This window comes from Micropterus salmoides, unplaced genomic scaffold, assembly GCF_014851395.1.
Source record: "Micropterus salmoides isolate LMB-PRFRI ecotype aquatic unplaced genomic scaffold, ASM1485139v1 Ms_hic_scaffold_2, whole genome shotgun sequence".
Lineage (NCBI taxonomy): Eukaryota > Metazoa > Chordata > Actinopteri > Centrarchiformes > Centrarchidae > Micropterus > Micropterus salmoides.
The window spans coordinates 44,910,104-44,934,513 of NW_024041150.1; the positions used below are offsets into that span (position 1 = coordinate 44,910,104).

The following is a 24,410-nucleotide window of genomic DNA, read 5'->3' on the forward strand; positions in this document are numbered from 1 at the left end:
ATGACTCGTAGCAGCTGTTTCCTCTAAAGTCTCATCAGCAACATCTTTCTAAAACACAAACATCTGATCTGTGATGTTTCTCAGCTCAACTACCAGGAAGCAGCTTCACCTGAGAGACAAAGAGACACTCTGAGCTCTACACGCTCACCTGAGAGACAAAGAGACACTCTGAGCTCTACACGCTCACCTGAGAGACAAAGAGACACTCTGAGCTCTACACACTCACCTGAGAGACAAAGAGACACTCTGAGCTCTACACACTCACCTGAGAGACAAAGAGACACTCTGAGCTCTACACACTCACCTGAGAGACAAAGAGACACTCTGAGCTCTACACGCTCACCTGTCACTGTCAGCTCGATGGTGCGGATGGGTTTAGGTTCAGCTGCTTCTCTCTTTCTGCGTCCTGAGTTTTTCACTACAATCCAACACTCATATGTTCCAGCGTCGTTGATGTTGACGTTCTTCAGAATCAGAGAAGCGTCTCCGTCCTTCTTGTCTGGATCTTGAAGCTCCACTCGACCCTGAAACAATGAATTCTGGTGCTCTCCGTTTATTTGATCAGAGCTGAGGTAGAAGACAAAACCATCTGACTTCAGGTCAGGTCTGATCCACTTTATCACCGTGATGTCAGCATCTCTGTGACTCTGACACTGAAGAGTGGCGTCCTCTCCAGCCTTCACCTTCAGCTCCTGTGTCTCTGAACAGAAAGAGAAAAGCCTCCAGTCAGGACTTGTAATGTTTCCTGTTGTTCAAACATCTTTTGATGGAAGCAGCAGAGATCAGGTCTCTATAAAACAGCACATGTGAACTCAGCAGCATTTCAAACCCTGTTCTCAGACAACTTGAGTCCCAGCTGCAGAAAGGAGAGACTAACTCCTCTGCTGCAGCTGCACGCTGACTTCATGTTGCTCATTTCTACAGCTGTCAGTCAAGTCGTCCTCCGCACCATCAGACAGGAGACATTTTACTTTCATCTGCTTTCTGCTTGTTTGGAGATTATTGATTATTGATATTATTTACCATCTGAATACAGACATCAGCATTTCTGAGCCTGAACAAACAGCTGAAATATTAAACATGTGAAGTTTATTATTTCCTAGAAGCTTGGAATCTTTGTCCTTGTTTTCCAAATGTGTCCCCAGTCTGTCCGTCCTCTACTCAGACTGTGTCTGAACTACTTCTACTGAGGAAAGAGTCCCTACAGTATGAAACTGCTTTACTTCTCAGAGAGACAAATGAAGCTGCTGGATCTGCATGGACAGACACCACGAGAGGGGAGAGGACACATGTTGGTCTCTGCTGTCCATCCGTCCACACAGTAAACTACAGTGCTGGACAGGAACAGAGGTTCTTCTGAATATTCACATCAGTGGCGGTCTGGCCGTCTGGAGCACCGTGACAGTTCCCAGTGGGCCGCCTTCCTTTGTCTTTACTCTTTTACCAATAATGATAAAGTTGGCAGAAGGTTGAGCGACACGTGCCAACCCCCCTTCTCCCCAGGCCTGTTGGTCTATTCAATTAGAATTCAACGAGCTCCAGATAGAGAAAATTTCCCGAAGCAAAGGTCTGGAACATCAAAACGACTAACTTGCGTTATCATTCAGGGCCATAACGTATAGTTGTGTCAAAATTTGTTTTTATCAACACCGGACTGTCAAATCAAATAATATTTCAAGAATATTTACTTTCAGTTTTCACATCAAACTGGAGGGATAATAAATAATAACTACTCTAATAATAAATTCTAAATTTAAGTGAACTAAAGTTAAGTGCCTAATTTTTAAAATTTAGAAAAAAGTGTAATAAAAAGTGCAGCTTGAAGTGATGAAGTGCTGTCTTAACCAATTTATAATAAACACATCTTAACAAATGAACAGCTGTAATACCTCCTCTTCTCTTTCCTGCCCTCTTATAAACCTCTTTCCTACTTTCTCTTGTTCAGTGAGAAACGTGAGCTCTAGTTTGTCCTGCCAGCTAGGATTGGAGATCTATGACAGATTCTGGTTTTAAACTTCCGTGGGAGGAATGTACATGTAAGAATCTGTACACTCTTGATTAAAAGTCATGTGAAATCTCTTTTCCCTTTCACCTCTTCAATTCGTGTGCGTTTCCAAAACGTCTCTGGTGAATCTCGCGGACTCGACTCGCAAGCATCGGAATGCACAGATTTGATTGGCTGAGCAACGTCACACGAGACGATTGGAGCACATGCGATTGGTCTGCGAGTTTCCTGGTCCTCTAAACCAGTACAGTAAATGCTAGAGAAGCTGCGCGGGTTAAAATAGAAACGCTCCGTAACCAGGTGGTATGTCTCAATAATAAATCGGCTGTAGGTCGGTGGTCCGGAGAGGACAACAGCTGGGTCCGGATCCGGACCGCCTATTAGTGACCTCTGGTCTATTCCACATGAACGTTTACGCAGCCCTTAGCCCCGCCCATCTCACTCACCACAGTGACAGCTGGAAAACCAGCTGGAAGTCGTTGCAAAGTAAATACGGCGACCTGCACAGATCAAGTGTAGGCAGATAAGTGTTATTTACACTGTACTTAATATTTTAATAAAAATCAGTAGAATTGTGTTTCTGCTTTCCATGACTTAGACGAACCAATCAGAGAGCCGAATGTGAGCGTCTGCGTCATCGTTTCTAAAGTCCTCTGTTGTTGCCCGTCTGCACTAAAAACGCTACCCGGAGTTTTGAAACGCAAAACGGGTTCAGCAGCTTTTCCAAACTTCTACATTTTCACCGTTTTAGTCTGAACGGGAGGTGCAAACGTAGAAAAAGATCTGTTTTAAAATGAAATACACGCTCACCTGTCACTGTCAGCTCGATGGTGCGGATGAGTTTAGCTTTGCCTGTCTCATTTCTCACTCTAATCCAACACTCATATGTTCCAGTGTCGTTGATGTTGACGTTCTTCAGAATCATTGAAGCTGTTCCGTTCTTCTTCTCTGGATCTTGAAGCTCCACTCGACCCTGAAACAATGAATTCTGGTGCTCTCCGTTTATTTGATCAGAGCTGAGGTAGAAGACAAAATCATCTGACTTCAGGTCAGTTCTGTTCCACTTTATCACTTCTATGTCAGCACCTCTGTGACTCTGACACTGAAGAGTGGCGTCCTCTCCAGCCTTCACCTTCACCTCCGGTGTCTCTGAACAGAAAGAGAAAAGCCTCCAGTCAGGACTTGTAATGTTTCCTGTTGTTCAAACATCTTTTGATGGAAGCAGCAGAGATCAGGTCTCTATAAAACAGCACATGTGAACTCAGCAGCATTTCAAACCCTGTTCTCAGACAACTTGAGTCCCAGCTGCAGAAAGGAGAGACTAACTCCTCTGCTGCAGCTGCACGCTGACTTAAGCTCTCTCTCTCTATTAAATATTGTTATCACGAGTAATTGCTGTTTTAACTGTTCAGACTGTTAAATCAGTAAGTTAAATAACTGCAGTAAAATTACACAACGTTTCACACATTTCTTTCCTAACGATCATTTGAGAGAAGGTTTACATTTATTCATTTAGACGCTTTTATCCAAAGCGACTTACAATTGCTATACATGTCAGAGGTCGCACTCCTCTGGAGCAACTAGGGGTGACACAATGCGGAACTGAACCCTGGTCTCTCACACAAAGTGCATGTGTCTCATCCACTGCGCCATTACCACCTTCGATAAATCCATATATCTCTATTCATCTACCTGCTTTCCTTAAAATCCCTCTGTAGCCTACTAACGTTACACATCATCAACGACTGTTATGTTGAGAGGTCTAATGACTCATCTGTTGTTTTGTGATATCTGGGTTTCAAGCTGCTGTATCTCTGTGAAACACACACACACTCCTCTTACCTTGACACAGAACAAAGATCCATGAACATGCAAACAAAACCACGAATGACGCAGATGTTAAAGCGACCATGATGGCAGAGCCGCAGCAGGTGTCGAAGCTGAAACCAAACTGACTTCTTCTTCCTGCTCTGGGGCCAAAGTCCTTACATCTAGCTGTAGTTAGAGCGGATCCGCCCAACGGGGGAGGGCGGGGGGGTCACGTGATTTCCAAGAAGGCGAAGCTGTTGTGGCTGCAGTCAGGTTGTGTCAGACGTTCAGATTTTGAGAAATTCTTTACAAAAATATTTAGGTGGGGCTGTGCCACACGTCCCAATACAATTTAAAACTAACTGCAGGATACCAGTGCTTTGTTAAATTGTCAGAAATGATGAATGGCAATATTATTATAGGCTATTAATATACAAAAACATAAACAGTGTACATAAACATAGAAAGTGGCATGAAAAGAAAATACTCAAGTACAAATAGGCTACCTGTAATTTGGACTGCAGTACAGTAGGCCTACTTAAGTTACTGTCCACCACAGGAAATAACCAGTCTTATCTTAACGACACCCCAGAAGCGGCTCTCCGCTTGTAATGTCAACTTGACATTACAAAAACTGAATTATTTTTATGTTTCAGCTCCAGCTGCATACAGTAGGCAATGTGAAATCTATTGTTGTTTGTACTTCAGTTTCCTTTTTACTGTAAACTGTTGCGTTTTTTCAGATTTTGAGAAAGGAGAGGCTGGATCTGATGAAAATTAACAAGAAAATTTAATAAAAAATAGGTGAAAAGATGGCATTACAGAACAAACATGAAACAAAAACACTGCACTGGAAAGTTGTTCCTCTTTTCAGATTTACAGCTTACAGTCCTGATTCTCACAAAATGAATCATTAATATCCTCCAGGTATGTGGGCGGGTCTTTTTCCTCCAAATGGCTCAGGACCACAGCCGTTGGTCGTTTGGTTACTTCTTTGTCACCCAATTAGGAAGGTTGTACCTTACTGTTCTACGTTGCTTTTGGTCGAACAAAGCGTCGACCCCAGACGTAGAACCCCCTTTTGATCTACAGGAATACACAGTCCTTGCTCTACCAACTAGTCATACAGCACAACAGGGGTTGTCTCCAAAACGGTCGATACCCAATCTTAGGAGTCTGTGAAGAAGTTAAACAAAAGGATCCTTCTGGCACTAAACAAAGAGGTGTCAGTTTTCGTTCTAATGCAATTGTCTGGCTTAAAATCCTGCAGTTTTACATTTGAAGGAAAACACTGAAACACTGGAGAACATTAAGTTTGTTGTAACTTTTTAAAACTCAACAAAACCACCCTATAATTTGGCTTGAGGAGTCTAATGTGTGCATTTTTGGGCCAAAACACTATGTAAAAGTGAATGAGTCATCTTTACTGTAGAATGTAGAGTAGGAAAAAGATGTAAGAGATGAGAAGAGAAGTAAAAGTGTTGTGGTGGCAGCCCGGCTGACAGTGAGTGTCCTGTTTTTTTTCTTCTTTTATCAGTAATTCTTCTTTTTCCTTGGTTTTCTGTTCCCTGTGTTCTCTCTCTCTCTCTCTCTCTCTCTCTCTACACCTTTTTCCCCTCAATAAACCTCAACTCTGACAAAATACAAAATGAGCAAGATTTTATTAATGTCTAAAACTTCACACTCAGTTTGAACTTAGACACATTTTAAATTGCAAAAAATCATTAATAGGTATAGGCCTACTGAGTTGGACTGTGGCTTTACAATCACTGGTCCATGAAGAGCCTAAAATGTGTCTAATCTGTTCATTAATATTTTCATCTTCAGTTATTGCCACCGGCATTTAGTCCCGTCAGGTTCAAGCTGAATAAACAGGCCTGTGTTATGAGGTTGTGTGGTGTGGGGACAGAGAGGACCCAAAAGCAGCACTCTGAGGGAAGGAGGTTTATTGAGGGATAAAGGGTGAGAGGGACTGGAGTGGAGGGAGAGGAGGACGTCGGGGAAACACAGGCACTGGGAACACTGGGGCCGGTGACGCCGTGGGGGAAGTCTGAAGAGGAGAGGGCCGGTGGACAGACAGAGTGACAGGGTTAGAGATAACGGGGACAAAGCACAGGGAAAATGTGAGAAAACAAGAAACACGAGAGCCTGAACACAGAGGTGGCACCGGGTATGGAGCAACGACGATCAAGCGAGGATGGTGTGGAGAACCATCATAATCAGCAACGCTGAATAAAATGTAATATTGTTAACATATCAATCATGCGTTTTATAGCCAATCATGGTCCGCGTTGGCACGCATTCATTTTTCTGGCTCCACCCGATTAAAATAGAGGCTTTGCCTTTATTTACCTGTTGCCATGGTGAATCGTCGTTGACCTTTTTCATCAAGTTTATCATTTCAAGCCTGAAATATTTAATTTCATGTGTAATGAATGTAGAATATATAAAAGTTTCACCTTTTGAAAAATATGTAAAAATAAATGAAATTTCCACTATATTATAATTTTATGAGATGCACCTGTAGATTATTTTAGGTGGCAAGTTTTGAACCTGCAGCAGTTCACAACTCCATCCTTGATTAGGAGAGTGCCCTTCTTTATTTTTGTAACACAGCAGATGGAAATGAGCACAGACTCACATTTCTTTTAGCCAAATTTTCAAATATGTGCTTAAAATTATGAAAGTGGATGGAGACCCAGCTGTGGTAGGGCTGCGTCTTTCCATGGGACAGGAAGTCTCAATGTCATGAAGATTACTGAAAAGATAATCAGATATGCTCTTCGAAAGTTGTACCACACCAGGTTTCAAGGTGCATCATGTAGGAACACACCTGCCTCCAGTGGTCTGATAGTCTGTGCTGCTGCATCCAAACCAGAAGGAAGTCCTGAAGGAAGTAATTTCTCTAGAAATTAAAATATACAAGAATGCATGTGTACTGTAGCCAAATCCTTAAAACGTCTAATTTATTGGTAGTGTGTGAGTGCCACCTAGTGGAGGTCTTGCATTATGTTTGGATTGTGCTGAATTAGTTCTAATTTGTTAATAAAAGTAGGGGGAAACACAGACGGTATTTACTTAAAATGTAGCTACAACACAGCGTGAACCTGCAACCTGCCTCATAGAGCAAACTTCTCACTATGACTGTATAAGCTACAATTTATCTGTCTACCTTCAATATTTCCAAACAATGGCATTGTCTAACAAATTTGTAAAGGGAATAGTGGCAAGGCAAGTTTATTTATAAAGCACAATGCGTACAAAGTGGAAATTCAAAGACTTTCATGAAATTCATGCCGCTTGTTCCTGTCAACATTAGGCATAAAGCAGTGGTGTTTTTTTTAAGTGGACAGGAAGAAGAGGATAAAGTCATGAGAAGACTGAGGACAGGAACGGAAGGAAAAGGTACTTTATTGTCACATACACGTGAAATTCATTCTCTGCATTTAACACTCACTGCCTCAAGAACCTAATCTAAGATGTTTTTGATGGTGTGGAAAACTGGAGTGCCCACACAGGAAGGAGGAAACCCACACAGACACAGGGAGAACATGCATTCTCCACACAGAAAGGCCTGGGATGACGGGTTCGAAAATGAGATCTTCTTGCTGTGAGTCCACAGTGCTTTCTGCAGTCCTTCCATAAGATCTTCCTTCTGGACCTTTGGAAAGTTCAATGGCACTTCTGTAGGTCCTCTTCATCGAAAGGTGTACCTGTAGCTTGTATTCAAGTCCATCAGTCACCTGCACACTGAGTATAAGCCCTCTTGAAAACAGCCTCTGTCAATGTAAGTTTTTTCAAACATTTTCAGTGACTTAAATATATCTCCCTTTCACTTAAAGAAAGACCAGTGCGATGCCTACTGTTCATTCAAGCCTGGAAACATCGAAGCAGCTTCATGGGACACAAAGGCTGCGAAGCAGAAGGACAAAGACGATGCAGATGAGAAGACCTTGTTGGCGCTCACTCCAATTCCAGGCCATACTGTGTGAGGTACGTATCTTCAAGGACTTCTGCCAGATGGGGAACTGGGAAAAAGCTGGGGATCCAACGTTGCATGACCTCCAAACAATCAGGTATTTTATCAGACATATACATTCTTAAATATTGCCTTCTGTGTCAATAGAAATCAGTTGTGAAAAGTACCCAAGTACATTCGGCCAATTACTCTTCTTTTTGAGGTACTACTCCACTACATTTATTTTGATGGCTTTAGTGAGTATTTTCACAGATAAAGCCACACAGCAAAATATAAAGTAGTCAGAATTATCTTTACTTTTCATCTTAAAATTTGAATGTAGGACTTTTGACATACAGAATATCTCTACAGTGTGGTGTTGGAACATTTACCTAAGTTAAAGGTCTGACTACTTTTTCCACCACTGTGAAAGACGTACTTTGTAATCTATTAAAATTCTGTCCCTATTTTCCCTTTTAAATTCTTCCATCCACTAGATACAACGTGGATGGCACCGCTCAGATGACTGGGAAGCCTATCTGTCCCCATCTCTTAAAAGAAGAGTATCACCACAGCAGCCCCACTGTGCGCATCCAGCCAGCCAGTTAAAGAGCTGAAGTTCAAACAGCCCCAAGAACTGAAGGTTTTGCCCAAGAACTTCCACTCATCCTACGATGGACTGGACCACGAGTGATACCCGTCACCAGCTGGAGCCTCACGCAGACGCACACACACACACTGATGTACTTGGGCTATATTGGTTACCGTTGTTCATTAAAATTAGCGTAATTATATTTTTGCATTATTTTTTAAATACCTTTACTGGTTTTAATGGTTTTAATATAATTCCTAATTGTTCAAAGTATTAAGTCAAATATCTAGTAGTAGTCAAGACTCCAATCAATTGTCTCTCACAAATAGTCTGACAGATTCTTTATCCTGGTTGTTCATAATAATAATTTTGAATGTTGTGTGGTTTACACAGTAAAATAAATTTCAACCTTTTACTGATTAAACCGGTTTCATTTTGTCATTATCAGCCAACATTATTCACAATGTAAAGACAGCTTATTGATGATTAACATGATTTAAAAACATGCATCTTATTATTTAGCTTAGGTATCATCAGAAGGTATGCTTTCACAAAGACTTCAGGTAACCTTTCTCAAATATGTCCATTTCGGAGGAAGCAATGCAGCGTTTTTTTAAAACCAAGTATCTTAATAGCCTGCAGATGCCTTTTCAGGATCAGAAGGAGCTTTATTGTCAAGTAGTGTTTTACACATACGAGGAATTTGCTGTGGTGATAAGGTGCTACATGTAGACAAACATACAGTCAACATAAATAAATGTGGAAATATATAAATATGGAATAAGTTAAGTTTTTGTAGCAACTTGTATAGTGTAGTGTTTTGGGGTAACATAAATATTATCGCAGGAGTCCGGAAGGATAGTTTGGATAAATAAATAAAAAGTTTCCAGCCAGGGAATAAATGACAAGCTGTGTTTTCCCTGAATCGCCTGAAACACACGTTTGTGTCAGGTTGCCTTTGGCCTGGATTTAGGATGACATGGTAAAACAAAGCTTTGTAGAAACAAGGGTAGGCTCGCTATCAATACTACACAGACTGAAGGGCTCATAAAAAGACAAATGAGGCTTAAACTGTTCACTGATGACCATGTACAGATAGTTGTTCCACTTATGGTGATTTCTTACTTTTTTTGAGTTTGTATGTTCTATTTTAGGAGATACTTTAATCTGACAGTGATGATAAATAAAATGCAAATTAATTATATGTCAAATTTGATCTAAAATCATCAATCAATAGATGTTACAAGCTATAACCTAGAGTAGCTAAATATTTTTAGTAAATGTAGTCAATTTACTTGATCAGTCTGGGACTTTTGTGTTGAGTTTTTCATGCTTGTCTGTGGTTACTCAACACAGTCTCACTCCCTACTCGTCAAATGTCTGACGCATGGTCAAGGGACCCTGGCGTCACTTTTTTGACGCACTGGGTATACCTTCGGCTTCATTTTTCAACGTGCGGGGCAGTCCAATAGACTTCTATAGAACTCAACAGCGTTGAAATTTGACGTCTTGGGTCGATCACCACACCGCAACCCGTTGTCTGCCTTGTGGGTCGAGACAACCATAAATAAAAATAAAAAGGAATACGCTACCAAACATTATCTATGCCAGGGCGATTCAAATGCCCCCCAACTGGTGTTTGATGTTTAAAAACCCTCGTAATCTGATATCAAAGGGCCCTCAAAAGCTAAGCGCGTTCATCAGCGGTGAGTTTAACAACGCACATGGTGTGCAACCACATTCAGCGGTGAGTTTAACAACACTCAACTGCAGGTAAAACGGCATTCAGACGTGAGTTTGACCAAAGCAACGCACAACTGCAGGTAAAACGGCATTCAGAGGTGAGTTTGACCAAAGCAACGCACAACTGCAGGTAAAACGTAATTAAAAGGTGAGCGCGTGCAAGTATGCAGTTTTAAAGCGTTTTCTTATCATAGGTAAAACACTAGAGCATGCTAGATAACGTATTTGTATCGGAGGTTTGTTGATTTTAATATGCTACGATTGTGTTCAATTAATCATTTTTTAAAAATTATTATTTTTACCAAATCCTCTAAATTAATAACGCTGACGTCACGGGCGATCCCAAGGTCCATTGCGATTTTCCACTCGGTCAGTAGAAGGGTTCATTAATAGAGATGGATACTCTTCTTACATTTACACATCAAAAACGGTTGGATCAGGACAAGAAATTGTGTTTAGAAACTTTAGATTTGTAAGGTGGCCCTTTCTTATGACGAGAAATGATAGAAGACATTATAAAAAATATAGCTTGAACTGCACCAAATGTGCAAGCTAGCAAAGTTAGCTAAGTTAATTGAATTCAAGTTCATTTTTGTCGCATATTATCATGTAAGGTACAATCATAGGGGAATGTAAGATTTTCACACTGAGACATACCGTGTTAGCTGTAATGCATGTCTGCGTTGGGATTCTTCTTGTGGTTGTGTGTCGTTGCTCTTTGCCCAGTGTTTTGTGCTCATTTATACACATGCTAGTCAGTGTAACTTATAACTGTGTCTATGCTATGAAAGCATAGACATGAAATCAGTCAGTCTAGTGTTTAAAACTACTATGACTGATGAGGGAACTTTTTGATTAAAATGATCACAGGGAAAAAGTTAAAGAAATGTGTTTCCTTGTTAATACAAGTATAATTAATAACATAAAAATATTAAAAATGGCACTGATTATCAGCCAAGCTGACATTTTGAATGGTTGGTATCAATATCAGACATGAGTGTCAAGATCAGTCCATAACTAGTGAGTTATTGTATTGTGAGTTTGCAGGCAACAACCAGCCCTACAGTATTCTGGCCTAATATTACTATACGCACCCACAGACCTCCCCACCACAGCCCAAAGCATGGGCAAACTAGACCAACATTTTCTCAAGTTCTTAAACCTTTCAGTTATTTAGTATTGTAGTGGACCTAAATTTATTAGTTATGCATTTTAATAAATTTATGAGAATTGATACCCAATTATGAATTATTATTCATAAAATCAGAATTTCCTCGTAAAGGGCACCACCGGAGTTATTATAATCCTAGAGTCTCCGGACCTCTAGGTAGTTTTGAATAATTATACAATTATTACTAGTGATCAGTTAGTTAATAATCGCTCAATTATCTTAAATCAGTCAGTCAGTCTCATATCTAAAGGGTAAATTCTCTTGGCAGGAACTATAAATAGGCAACACACACAGCTCTTGATTATATTACAGTGAATTTATTCTCTAACTAAGGTGATAAAAGATGGTTGGATACAGGGAACATAAACATTTGCTGAACAATGAGCCTGGAGGTTCGATTGTGGGAAGCATTCGACTCATACGGCATAGAAGAGCTAATGAAAGTAAACTAATGCTATAGTTTAGGAGTTAAAATGGACATCTGATCACAGGACGTGTGTTAAGTCTTACTGCTTGTCGACAGCCTGCTTTTGGCCTGTTGCACGGGTCCCACTCTAGCTGCCGATCCTGGCTTTTTGCTAGGGATTCTTCGGGGTTCTCCGTGTCTGATTGAAAACGCCTCCTCCGTCTGGCAATTCGGCTGTTTGCAGGTTTCCTTGGTTGTAGCTGGCGAGACCACGTGGCTTGGTCTGACCTCGGTGAAGTTGGCTCGACGAAAAAGGCTTAAAATGGAACTTGGTCGTTCCTGAATTAGTCCAGTGTAACTTAACGGACTCATAACTTTAACAAACAAAAGAAATAAAGAAAATAAAACAAACTGAAGGCAGATCGATGTCTCGGCACTTCAGGTGTGTAGCTTCAAGCGAACAAAGGCCTGTTTGTTTCGCTGGCTGAGTCTGGGCGTGTTGTCTGGCGAGGCACGCCACGCGCGTGCCGAAGCATCCAGGGGCCAGAGTGGAAGAGCGAGAAGAGGGAAGCGTCTAGTAAGAGTCTAGAAGAAGAATGAAGTCTAGAGACTAGGTCGCGTGTCGCTCTTTTGTTGTCTGGGGCGTGGTTCCCCAGGGGGCGTCTCAGGTTTCCCAAGGGACTGCCTTTCCAAACTTAATGTCTAAAGAAAAGAAATCTATTTGCACGTATTATAATCAAATATTTTCCACAATCGAACCTCAATGGTTGAACGGTTGTACTGTTCTAGGCATTTGGTAACAGGAAACAATTGTCACATTATTGGTCAGTATTTTTACACATTTAACCGCATTTCCGACGAGGGCATGTAATACTTATTTCGTCCACTTGGGGGAGCTCAGGTTACATGAGGAAAGCTTGGATTAAATCAAAGATCGTCTCTCCTTAGGAACCGGGGAATATTGTTGATTCATCCTTAAATTCAAGCTGGCGATTAAGAGTATAGTAAAACATTTGTTATCATTTCTAAAGGGATTTTGTAAGAAAGTATTATGAACAAGCATGGATTACATTAGATGAAGGAGTGTCTTGCTGAAAATAAAAACTCTGCACAAGTAACTTCTTTTCAGCACTAATATCAACAACAGATAGCAACAACAGTTAACATAACTACTCAAATAGAGGCAAACGTATTCAGGTAACTAAAGATTTAATTAACTTAATTAAATGCTTTGAGTCTTTTGGAGAATGCAGTCCTTTGTCATCCAAAGTTCAGTGTCTGGAACATGTCACACTTAGGTGAGACAAGGAGTATCCTTTTGATGTGGTAATAAAACAAAGAATAAGGTCAGTTTCCACGGAAACGTGTGTGGTGGGGTAAGTTTTGATAGGCTGTTCAGGGAGATGCCAATGGCTGGCTCGTGTCCCTTTGTCAGTTTAACAGTCAGGCCCCGCGTTATCAGCTTCGGAATCAAAATGGTGCCAGTTTTATGGTCGGGCTAGCACTTAGAGAAAGCAACTTTGACCCCTCCCCATCTTCTCTGGGGAGGAGAAAGGAATTTAGGCGTAGCTCCAAATTTATTCAATATAAAATGCACAAATCCACATCGTTGTTCACTACAGTCCCCCCTTCGGCCAAAATGTTCCCTCCGATAGGTAACGTTTTGGACGCAATGAGAAACAACATGTGTGGTTTGTCAGGTGCAGGTCGACTTTGTCAGGAGCTGATGATGTGTTGGTCAGCTGCTGGTCAGGTACTGATGATGCTGGTGAGGTGGAAGGAGTCAAGCAGAGCAGGTGGCAAAACACAACATCTGTGATCAGGTTGATGTCCTTCTAAGGCTACTAATTCTGCTAGTCACTTAGGGTAACCCCAATTAGCTAGTCTTAAAGTAGCAGGTGCCTGCTGTGTTACTTAATCACCTGAAACAAAGTAAAGCGGAAAATTAATTTGGGAAGCAAAACAAATATCTTAACAAATGACAAGTCGTGTGTGAGCATGACCAACATTATTTTTCTCAGAAATTCATGGATATTCAGAACCATAACCTGCAGTGAGCTTGAGGGTTGTTTAGCTGGTTTAGGCTAACAGTCTAGTCTGAGGGTCTTAGCCCTTTCAAAAACAAATTTTATAAAAGAAGCGGCTTTTAGTCCTGAGAGGAACTGTTCTGAGTGGTATTCTATTTCTGCAGTTGCTGCAAGAAGATGTCTGCTCTGGAGCAGGTACTCTTAATTGGTTTAAGGAGCAATAAATTTGGACAGTAACCCCCACTTGTGACTAAGTGGTCAGGAGAGAGCAGCTCCACCTGGTGGGTGGAAAAATTTTTTTTTGAAATTCTAATTTAATTGGTTAAAGACCTCCACTGGTAATTTAGTGGGAGGTTTAAATTGCAACAGGGAGACACAGAATAGTGGCTAGAGCTGTGGGTGACGGACCGAAGTAAAAAGATACCTGGCTTCCAAGTTCTGTTTTACAAGGCACGCACGCGAACTCTAATGACCTTTTAACCACTAGCAGCTATCGTCCCTAATTGAGGATTTCTGTTAATTATTAATTTATTAGGACGTTATCGTTCCCGACAAGTCCCATGGGATTTTTGTGAAACTTGATTTGGTCCAGAACAGGTGAATGTTTGTCTGTGACCACCGAAGAATCGGTCCAGTGGGGAGAGAACTTGTGTGCAAGTCTTCCTGTTCTCTGGCCGTCCTGTTTCCTTAGTGGAGCAGAGATGTGATGACAAACTCTGTCCCCCCTTCGGAGCTTGTTGTGAGATGCATTTTGGTCGTTATAGACTTTGCATCTTTGTGTGCTGTCTAAATTATTTTTGCCTGCGAGGAAATGTTTATTTCCTCTGGCTGGTTCAGTTAGGGGTTCCCTCCTGTCAAATTGTGTCTTTGACAAGGGAAAAGAAATGCCTCTCCGTTGTAAGGAGGCTCTGTGTGATGGTTTTGCTGGTTGAGACTGGCAGCAAACCTTACAGGTTTTGATGTAGTCTGCTACATCTTTTTGCATGTTTGGCCAATATGCTACTTGTTTTAGTGCATTGTGGTTGCACTGAACCCTTTGTGGCTTTTGTAAGGTGAGTCATGGGCGTGCATGAGCATCACCCCCCTGTGGCTCTGAGGCACCACGAACGCAGGTGAAGTGCGGGCGTCTGAGACATACGAGAGAATGCCCGTGACGACACGCAAAGAAGAGCGCACCAGGTAAAGGTGTTTCAAGCCAGGGATGGAAGCAAGCTCAGTGTTGGAGACAGGCTCTGCGTCAGAAAGGCAGAGGAGCATTTTGCTAATGGCGGGATCAAGAGTTTGAAGCCGAATTAGGTCAGAGTCACCAAGAGAGTCAGGGCTTGAATTTGTGGCGCAGGGGCGGCTGTCACAGACAAGCCTGCTGCCTGGGCTCTGGTGGCATCGCAAGTCATAAGGGCGGGATGGGTGGGGAGCAAATCCGCTTGGGAGTGCTGGGGTGTGTCTTTAACAGCACCCTGTTTGCCTAGTGCTGTAAACTTGGTGTCAAGTTCAGCTGTAGGATGAATATATGTGGTGTCTGACCCCCCTCTCATGCCTTTATGTAAAGTCATGGAGGATGGCTCTGGTGAAGTGTTGACAGGGAAGGCGGTGACAGTTTGTGCACCCATCTGTCTGTCATTGGTCATGTTGCCTGTGGGAACAGAGTCGCTGGTAGCGGCAAAGAGGAAAGGCTGACAGTAGCCTTTGAAGGCTCAGTGTGAATCACTTCCTTAGAGAGGTCAGGAGGCAAGGAAGAAGGCATGTGCCCCATCTCTGGAGTCTTGAGCTCACAGTCATGAGTGTCGGTGCTGATCGGCCCATCCAGTGGAGTGGTTTTGGGGATCAGTGCGTCATTTGAGGTGGTAACTAAAGCACAGAGGCGGGTTTCTCGTTCTGTGATGTATTCAGACAGTGAGATAGGCAGGGGTCGTTTCACCTGTGCCCAGATCGTCAAGTTCTGAAAGTCAAGCAGTGGCTCAAAGCGGTTAAGGAAGTCTTTGCCAATGAGTAGAGGAATGGCGTCAAATGGTGAGACATACACCGGGTGGATGAGGTCCATGGGACCGATAGACATGTGGACTAATGTCATGGCTGTCAGATTGAGGTTTTCAGGGCCGAGTGGCTGGACCTCAATGTCACAAGTCTGTAGTTTCAGGTCTGTGTGGGAGCGGGTCATAGCCTGTAGCTGCCTGAAGAGGGCTGATGACATTATAGTGATGTCTGCAGCTGAATCAAGAAGTGCTTCCTGCACCAGAGTGTTTTCAAGTGTTACAGGCAGGTAGAATTTCCGTGAAACTCCCCTTTCAGTAAGGTGACACAAGAAGTGTTGGGAGGGCGGACTGCCCTGAGTGGCTTTGGACTCTGTGAGAGGATTCTCTCTTGAGTCGGACTGTACCACCAGGAGTGTCCTGGAGGGAGCAGTTCTCTCAGTCCATCTGTGTGAGCGTGTCAGTCGTTTTGACAAAGTGTCAGGAGAAGGGGACTTTGGCTTTGCAGCAGCTGCGGCCAAGTGCTCTGCCTTCTTATCTTCCTGTTTGGACAGGGTTTGGAGCAGGCGCTTAAGCGCTGTAATTTCCTCCTTACTAAAAGTGGGTGTGTCAGACTCACTTTCAGTGTTATCGTATTTGTGTCTCTATAGTGGGATCTCTGGAGTGTAGCTCTCTGAGATCGCCTGTCCCAATTGTTTTGGGATTGGTGATGCTTGTGTCCCCCCTTCCGTGAAAAGAGGTGGGTTTCACAGCGGTTGGGCGTGTACCTGGGCCGATGGGTTTCAGGCCTCAGATTTTGGCTCTTCTCAGACCAAGATGGCTCTGAGTGACGTCGACCATGCTCATTTTGCTGAGGCAGGCTGCACCTCTGCTTCTGGCTTGGTCTATAGTTCTGGGAGGTGATGCAGGTTGACGCAGGTGTTTCAAGACCAGGAGCTCGTTTTGGCTCCACCTGTAGGGAATTGATGCTGAGAGTGAGGACACCATGGGGCTCAGGATGCCTCGTCATGGTGAGTCTCTGCTTTTCAAATCCTTTTGTAGCTAACTCGCGTAGCTGTCGACTGGTTTGGGTGCGTGGGCAGGCTGCCACACCCAGATGATGACTGGTAGTGGGGTGGAGGTTTTGGATAAAAAGATATTTGAAGTTTAACTCTTCCTCCATATCGGGCTCATTTTTGGTACCAAAGTACGCTTGTCTGAGTCGGTTGTAGTACTGCTGAGGAGGTTCTGGCCTCCCTTGCTTAACAGCAAGTGCAGCTGTTAGACCTGATTGTGCTGTCAAGTCAGAATATTCCTCCACCAGTGCCTGGCAGAGCGAGTCATAATCTTGTCTGACATACCTGGGCTGGCGTTCAATAAAGCTGCTGACCTCTCGACTAGATGTCACCTTGATCAGATAAATCTTGTCGTCAGTGGTGGCAGCAGGGAATTTCCGCAAGTAGTATTCAATATCTTTTAGATAGATACTGGTCTCATTTGAGCCTGTAGACTCAGGCTCGAAGCGTGTTATGTGGCGAGCGATTTTGTCTAAGTCCCTGTCAGAGGGGCTTAAGTCATGGTCAGCAGTGGGCGGCGGATGCAGCCGAGGGGAGTAAGCCGTCTTCACCTGAGTAGGTGGAGGGCTATTTCTCTGGCGCTCTGTCATATGATCCTGTGGGATCAGTTGTGGGAGTGGTCGTGGAGACCATCCTCCTGAGGCTGGCAAAGGGGAGCGAGCCTTGTCTCTCTCTGGTGGGAGTGTTTTGTAGGAGGGAGTATGTTTGGCTGTCTCACATGAGAGCTGGAACTCTCTTCTGGTATCAGCCAACTCCTCCTTGTTTTCCTGCTGTAGCGGGGATTGGGTTACTCTGTCCCTGTCCTCTAGCTGTCTTCGCATTTCTTGCATGCGTTTTTGGTCAGCTTCTCTAAGTTTGCTATAAACCTTGACTCGTAATTTTAGCTCTTTAATTTCCCCCACTGCTTGTCTAAGGAGGGTTTCTGATTGGTCAAGAGATTCAGTTGTGTCTTTAACTTTACTTTTGGTCCACTCTAACTCCTGTTCTTGCTGAAAGAGTGAGTGTTCAAGCTGATTGGTCTTTTCCTGCAGCTCAATTTTCTCCTCATCGACTCCACCCTCCTGTGGGAGGTGGCAAGGAGCTGTAGGTCAGTGATGCGTTCTTCCGCTTCACTTAGTGACTGCCTGGTGTTTTCCAGCTGCTGTTCAAGCTGGTGCGTGTGCTTAGACTGGGCAGACATTACAATAGCTAGTTTTCCTAGCATCTGGGACAAGGCTTTGTCCTTTGAGGAAGTGGCTAGAGCAGTTGTTACCAGCTCTGCAAAAATTGTTTCAAGGTTCACCGCATCGGTGCCTTGTAGTTGGCTTGAGTAGCCAGGTACCATGGTCTCGGTCATGTGGGCCAAGATGGAGTCAAAGTGTTCCAGTGGGTCGCCCCCACTGGCTGCCACTAAGCGTGGGTCTGCCATGTTCACAGGCAGGTGCTCAAGTGGTTTGGTTAAGGACTTTGCTGTGAGTCCAAATCAGACAACAAACGAGTGTGTCAACTCAGAGGATATGCATAAAATACAAAAATAAATGGGTGTTGCTTCTATAGCTTCCTGGAGCTGTTGATGTTCCTTTAAGTTAATTTGGAAGGCTGGAATCTGAAGAAAAGAAGGATCAAAATCAAATCTATGGACTCAGTTATACAATTTGCTTTAACAAAATCAGAAGTGGACTACAGGTGTTAGCTGGTACAGCAGACCTGAGCCAGTCAGTTAAACAGAGTTTCAGCTAGTGTGTTTACTAGTTGAGAAAAAGGGAATGTCAGGTTGGAGAAAGCTGACTTTCAAGTCAGACTTAAATGCCCAAACTGAAAATTCAAATTTAGGGTGAAGGCAAAAATAGGAAAAAGAATTAAATCACACTTGGGATTAAAGTTAAATGCTATAGATCAAATCAAAGTTCATGTTACAACTAGCTTGACAATCAAAGCTCAAAGTCCTTAATGATCAAAGTCAAAGTTGGAAAAATTGTTTGAGAAAAATTAAATTTTAGAATCAAGTTCAAAATTGGAAAATTAAAATTTGAGATTAAAATTTAAATTTCTAAAAGTTCAAAGGCAATGAGAATAAACTCAAAGTTCAAAGTTACATTAACAAAAATCCCAGGCTGATTAAAGTGGATTAAATAAAAAAAAAAATCAAAGCTGATTAAACTGAATTACCCTTTGGTAATTATCAAGTTATCAAAATTCCAATTGCTATAAAAGTCAGAGTCCAAATTACATTTATAATGAACAAGGATTAAAGAAAGCCTAGTTGGAAAGCTATCAATTCAACTTATCAAGCTTAATGTAGCTTCAGAATTCCAATCAGTCCAAACAACAAAAGGTTAACAAAAATTCAAATCAAGATGTTATTCTGTATTTATCTTATTTCCTGCAAGGATCAAAAATAGCACTACAGAAAAGGCTTCAAAATGACAAAGTCAAAATCAGGGATATTGCAGCAGTAATGAGAATAAAGCTTTTTATTCAAATACAGCTGGATCAAAATTAGAAAAGCGAATCTTTGAATAAAAGATTGCATCAAAATTAACAGAACTACTCAGTGTAATCCTAGGTTAGGGTACTAAATTGGCTCAGTACCTTGTTACAAGCAAACACCCAATAGATCTTTAAAAGTTATTCAAGGAAAAAGGAGAGCCTGTGCTCTATCCTACACTTAAGGAGTAACACTCCTTATTAATTTAATCTGAGAGTCGACACAATGGTTTATGTGTCTCAAGTTAACAAGATCTATCACCAAAGTCTGGTTTAATTCACTCGATTCAAACGCTCATCTCTGTCACTGATGACGCTGAAGTCGATTTAATGCAGAGCATGCAATTTATTCCGCCAGCCAGTAGGGGAGCTGTGGCTCCGCCTCGGGCGCGGCCTATTTCTCAATGTAGAAGAAGAAGCGGCTTCCTCTCTGGTCCTCGGACCCAACAGCTGTTAGCTTCAGGCTAACGCAGTTAGCAAACCGTCGTTGCAGCAACGGCAGTAAATCAGAACACTGACGGACACCAGTCCCGCTCAAAATGGGGGAAGGACTCGCTCCTTTGTTTCAATGACTCAGCTTGCTTTCAAGCTTCGATTTAGCGTTAACTTAGCTCGGTAGGTACAACGCTACAGGCTAAACTCGGCGTCTTCACGCCTGTGACTCCACTGCCGGGCAGCTGTATTTGTTGAAGTAGCTAATTTCAACAGGATACCGGAGTTTTGCATATAACATAACAATCCACGGCTCAGCGCGTCAGACTGTTATTTATAGCCGCAAACAAATCACATTGGCACAGCGCAACTGTAATCTGTCTGCCTCTTATTAGGCCTTAAAATTATCAATATCGGTTAAGTTTCTCTCAACCAAAAGGGCATTTCATCCACTCGTCAGCGGAGATTGTGTGTAGCTTTAGCTCAGATTTCTCATATGGCAACGTTACAGGAATGCATTCAGTTTAACATTAGCTCGGTCCCTCATAGCTCAGCTCACTACAGCTCTGTACTGAACAACAGAACAATGGCCCGGCGGCCAAACAAGTTGCACAAAGCATTTCATTTCACAACAAAGAACATGGTCAAAACTCACACACACTTTCATCACTAACGTTAAGTTAAGAGGGAAGACAGGAGAGTTTCTATGGAGCAACTTACTGGGCGATAATTATTTCAGTGGCAAAATTTTGGAGGGAAAAATTTCTGGGACTCAATAACTTTTCTCAATAACTTCTCTGCATCAGGGCTGTGTGTATAGTCTATTATTATAGTATGTCACAAGGCCTCACACGGAAGGCACCATTATGTAGTGGACCTAAATTTATTAGTTATGCATTTTAATAAATTTATGAGAATTGATACCCAATTATGAATTATTATTCATAAAATCAGAATTTCCTCGTAAAGGGCACCACCGGAGTTGTTATAATCCTAGAGTCTCCGGACCTCTAGGTAGTTTTGAATAATTATACAATTATTACTAGTGATCAGTTAGTTAATAATCGCTCAATTATCTTAAATCAGTCAGTCAGTCTCATATCTAAAGGGTCAATTCTCTTGGCAGGAACTATAAATAGGCAACACACACAGCTCTTGATTATATTACAGTGAATTTATTCTCTAACTAAGGTGATAAAAGATGGTTGGATACAGGGAACATAAACATTTGCTGAACAATGAGCCTGGAGGTTCGATTGTGGGAAGCATTCGACTCATACGGCATAGAAGAGCTAATGAAAGTAAACTAATGCTATAGTTTAGGAGTTAAAATGGACATCTGATCACAGGACGTGTGTTAAGTCTTACTGCTTGTCGACAGCCTGCTTTTGGCCTGTTGCACGGGTCCCACTCTAGCTGCCGATCCTGGCTTTTTGCTAGGGATTCTTCGGGGTTCTCCGTGTCTGATTGAAAACGCCTCCTCCGTCTGGCAATTCGGCTGTTTGCAGGTTTCCTTGGTTGTAGCTGGCGAGACCACGTGGCTTGGTCTGACCTCGGTGAAGTTGGCTCGACGAAAAAGGCTTAAAATGGAACTTGGTCGTTCCTGAATTAGTCCAGTGTAACTTAACGGACTCATAACTTTAACAAACAAAAGAAATAAAGAAAATAAAACAAACTGAAGGCAGATCGATGTCTCGGCACTTCAGGTGTGTAGCTTCAAGCGAACAAAGGCCTGTTTGTTTCGCTGGCTGAGTCTGGGCGTGTTGTCTGGCGAGGCACGCCACGCGCGTGCCGAAGCATCCAGGGGCCAGAGTGGAAGAGCGAGAAGAGGGAAGCGTCTAGTAAGAGTCTAGAAGAAGAGAAGTCTAGAGACAGGTCGCGTGTCGCTCTTTTGTTGTCTGGGGCGTGGTTCCCCAGGGGGCGTCTCAGGTTTCCCAGGGACTGCCTTTCCAAACTTAATGTCTAAAGAAAAGAAATCTATTTGCACGTATTATAATCAAATATTTTCCACAATCGAACCTCAATGGTTGAACGGTTGTACTGTTCTAGGCATTTGGTAACAGGAAACAATTGTCACATTATTGGTCAGTATTTATACATTTAACCGCATTTCCGACGAGGGCATGTAATACTTATTTCGTCCACTTGGGGGAGCTCAGGTTACATGAGGAAAGCTTGGATTAAATCAAAGATCGTCTCTCCTTAGGAACCGGGGAATATTGTTGATTCATCCTTAAATTCAAGCTGGCGATTAAGAGTATAGTAAAACATTTGTTATCATTTCTAAAGGGATTTTGTAAGAAAGTATTATGAACAAGCATGGATTACATTAGATGAAGGAGTGTCTTGCTGAAAATAAAAACTCTGCACAAGTAACTTCTTTTCAGCACTAATATCAACAACAGATAGCAACAACAGTTAACATAACTACTCAAATAGAGGCAAACGTATTCAGGTAACTAAAGATTTAATTAAATTTAATTAGATGCTTTGAGTCTTTTGGAGAATGCAGTCCTTTGTCATCCAAAGTTCAGTGTCTGGAACATGTCACACTTAGGTGAGACAAGGAGTATCCTTTTGATGTGGTAATAAACAAAGAATAAGGTCAGTTTCCACGGAAACGTGTGTGGTGGGGTAAGTTTTGATAGGCTGTTCAGGGAGATGCCAATGGCTGGCTCGTGTCCCTTTGTCAGTTTAACAGTCAGGCCCCGCGTTATCAGCTTCGGAATCAAAATGGTGCCAGTTTTATGGTCGGGCTAGCACTTAGAGAAAGCAACTTTGACCCCTCCCCATCTTCTCTGGGGAGGAGAAAGGAATTTAGGCGTAGCTCCAAATTTATTCAATATAAATGCACAAATCCACATCGTTGTTCACTACAGTATTTATGTAGTTGTATGTAGCATGATCTTCAAATCTGAATTTATTGTCTTTCCCTTCTCTCAACAGGTTCCCTAGTCCCTTCATCATTTACTTCAAAACCTCAGCTTCGTTACAAAGCAAAAACAAAGGCACTTTTAAGAGCCACTTTTGTCTAGTTAATTGTTGTTAGTCTGTCTGGTTCTCTGTTGTTCTTGCTCTTTTGCTCTTCCCCCTATCCCTTTAGTGTTGTCTTGTTTGTCCTTGTTCACCATGAGTGACAATTCCAATTTCAAACAGGTCCTTAATGAGCTTGATGAACTTGTTGAACATTCTAAATTAAATTATGAACTCCAGATCATGGATGATTTCATCAATAAGATGCAGGGAGAACAGGAGGCAGCACCATCCACCAGCCATCAACCAGTCCAGGAGGCAGCACCATCCACCAGCCATCAACCAGTCCAGGAGGCAGCACCATCCACCAGCCATCAACCAGTCCAGGAGGCAGCACCATCCACCAGCCATCAACCAGTCCAGGAGGCAGCACCATCCACCAGCCATCAACCAGTCCAGGAGGCAGCACCATCCACCAGCCATCAACCAGTCCAGGAGGCAGCACCATCCACCAGCCATCAACCAGTCCAGGAGGCAGCACACTCCACTAGCCATCAACCTGTCAGGTGGCTGAAGAGAGACAGTGATGGAAATGTTGTCTATGACAGACCGAGATCATCCCGAAAACAAACGGGTCAGTTTTCTTTTTTCAGTCATATTACTTTAAGGCGTACTCCTGTGATTTTTCACATAGATCTAAAACGGAGATATAGATTGTTTTACCACTTGGGATTGAATACATGAATCAGTCATGTGTCTGGTATGAGATATGAGGTTTTTATTACATACTCATGATCATCCAAAGTGGTATAGACAATGAAATTGGGCCAATAAAAGTATGTATCATTGTGTGGAATAAAATGAGCTTGTCAAAATCTATGGAATTGTAATGCTGTAAAGGTTGATTTGGGTTTTATTTTCTGCTACAGCTAGTCACAGCTACAGTCGTAAGTCTAGTTCTCATACTAGGATGTTGGACAACAGCTTTGAGATAACCAACTACTGTCCCCCTGACACTGTTGGTATGTTCTTTATTTTGTGTCTATTAGTTCATTATGTTTATAGATTCTAATAATTAGAATGTAAATTACATGTTTTTGCGACAGAATAACCGACAACATGTTGCACACTTTGATAGTGTAGAAAATTGTTTTTAAATATGATGTACTATTTTAACAGAGACTTTCCTTGAAGAGCTAAACCACTCACAGGGTGATGACTTGGATGATCAGGAAACGGCACCAGCACCACCACAAGCTTCCTCAGACTGGTCTACTAGAAAAAGTCTCCTCTCAGAGAGGTGGGAGAAAGAGAGACCCTGTCTGGTGAATACCATGGTGGCACAACAAAATGTGAACACTCAGATCTGCCAACAATGTGGCAGCAGTGCAGCTGCTGTCCGTTGTCGTGACTGCCGACCACAACCATTCTTTTGTGCTGATTGTGATGTCAGTATACACCGAAACCATGTGTTCCACAACAGGGATGCAACAATAGCTGGATTCTTTCAGCCATTGCCTCCAACAACCTGTGTCGTGGAGAGGGCTCTTTCCCACTGTGGTAAGCTCTATTTCTTTGAGTGTCTTATTTAGGGCTGCACAATTATTGCAATCGTAATTGCAATATGATCCAACGCAACTGCCTAATGGTAAAATCTTCAAATATCATTTGTGACATTTGACTTTTATATTCACGTCATCCTCCTTGACTGTGCAACTTCTGGTTGGTGGGTGTGCGTAGTGTGTGAAGGGGACAAAAATTCTGATTGGTGAACTTCAGTCGGTCAGTGGGTGTTAGTCTTGT

General features: G+C 42.4%; 1 protein-coding gene across 5 annotated transcripts in view; it reads right to left on the reverse strand.

Moving 5' to 3' along the window:
• Nucleotides 1-24,410, reverse strand: part of LOC119911600 (coxsackievirus and adenovirus receptor homolog) — a 127,488-nt gene that overhangs the window by 40,736 nt on the left and 62,342 nt on the right. For all 5 annotated transcript variants that reach the window (XM_038730515.1, XM_038730517.1, XM_038730519.1 and 2 more), the window contains exon 4: nucleotides 344-700. In XM_038730515.1, the coding sequence (XP_038586443.1) occupies nucleotides 344-700 (357 nt within the window). The remainder of the gene's footprint in view (nucleotides 1-343; nucleotides 701-24,410) is intronic.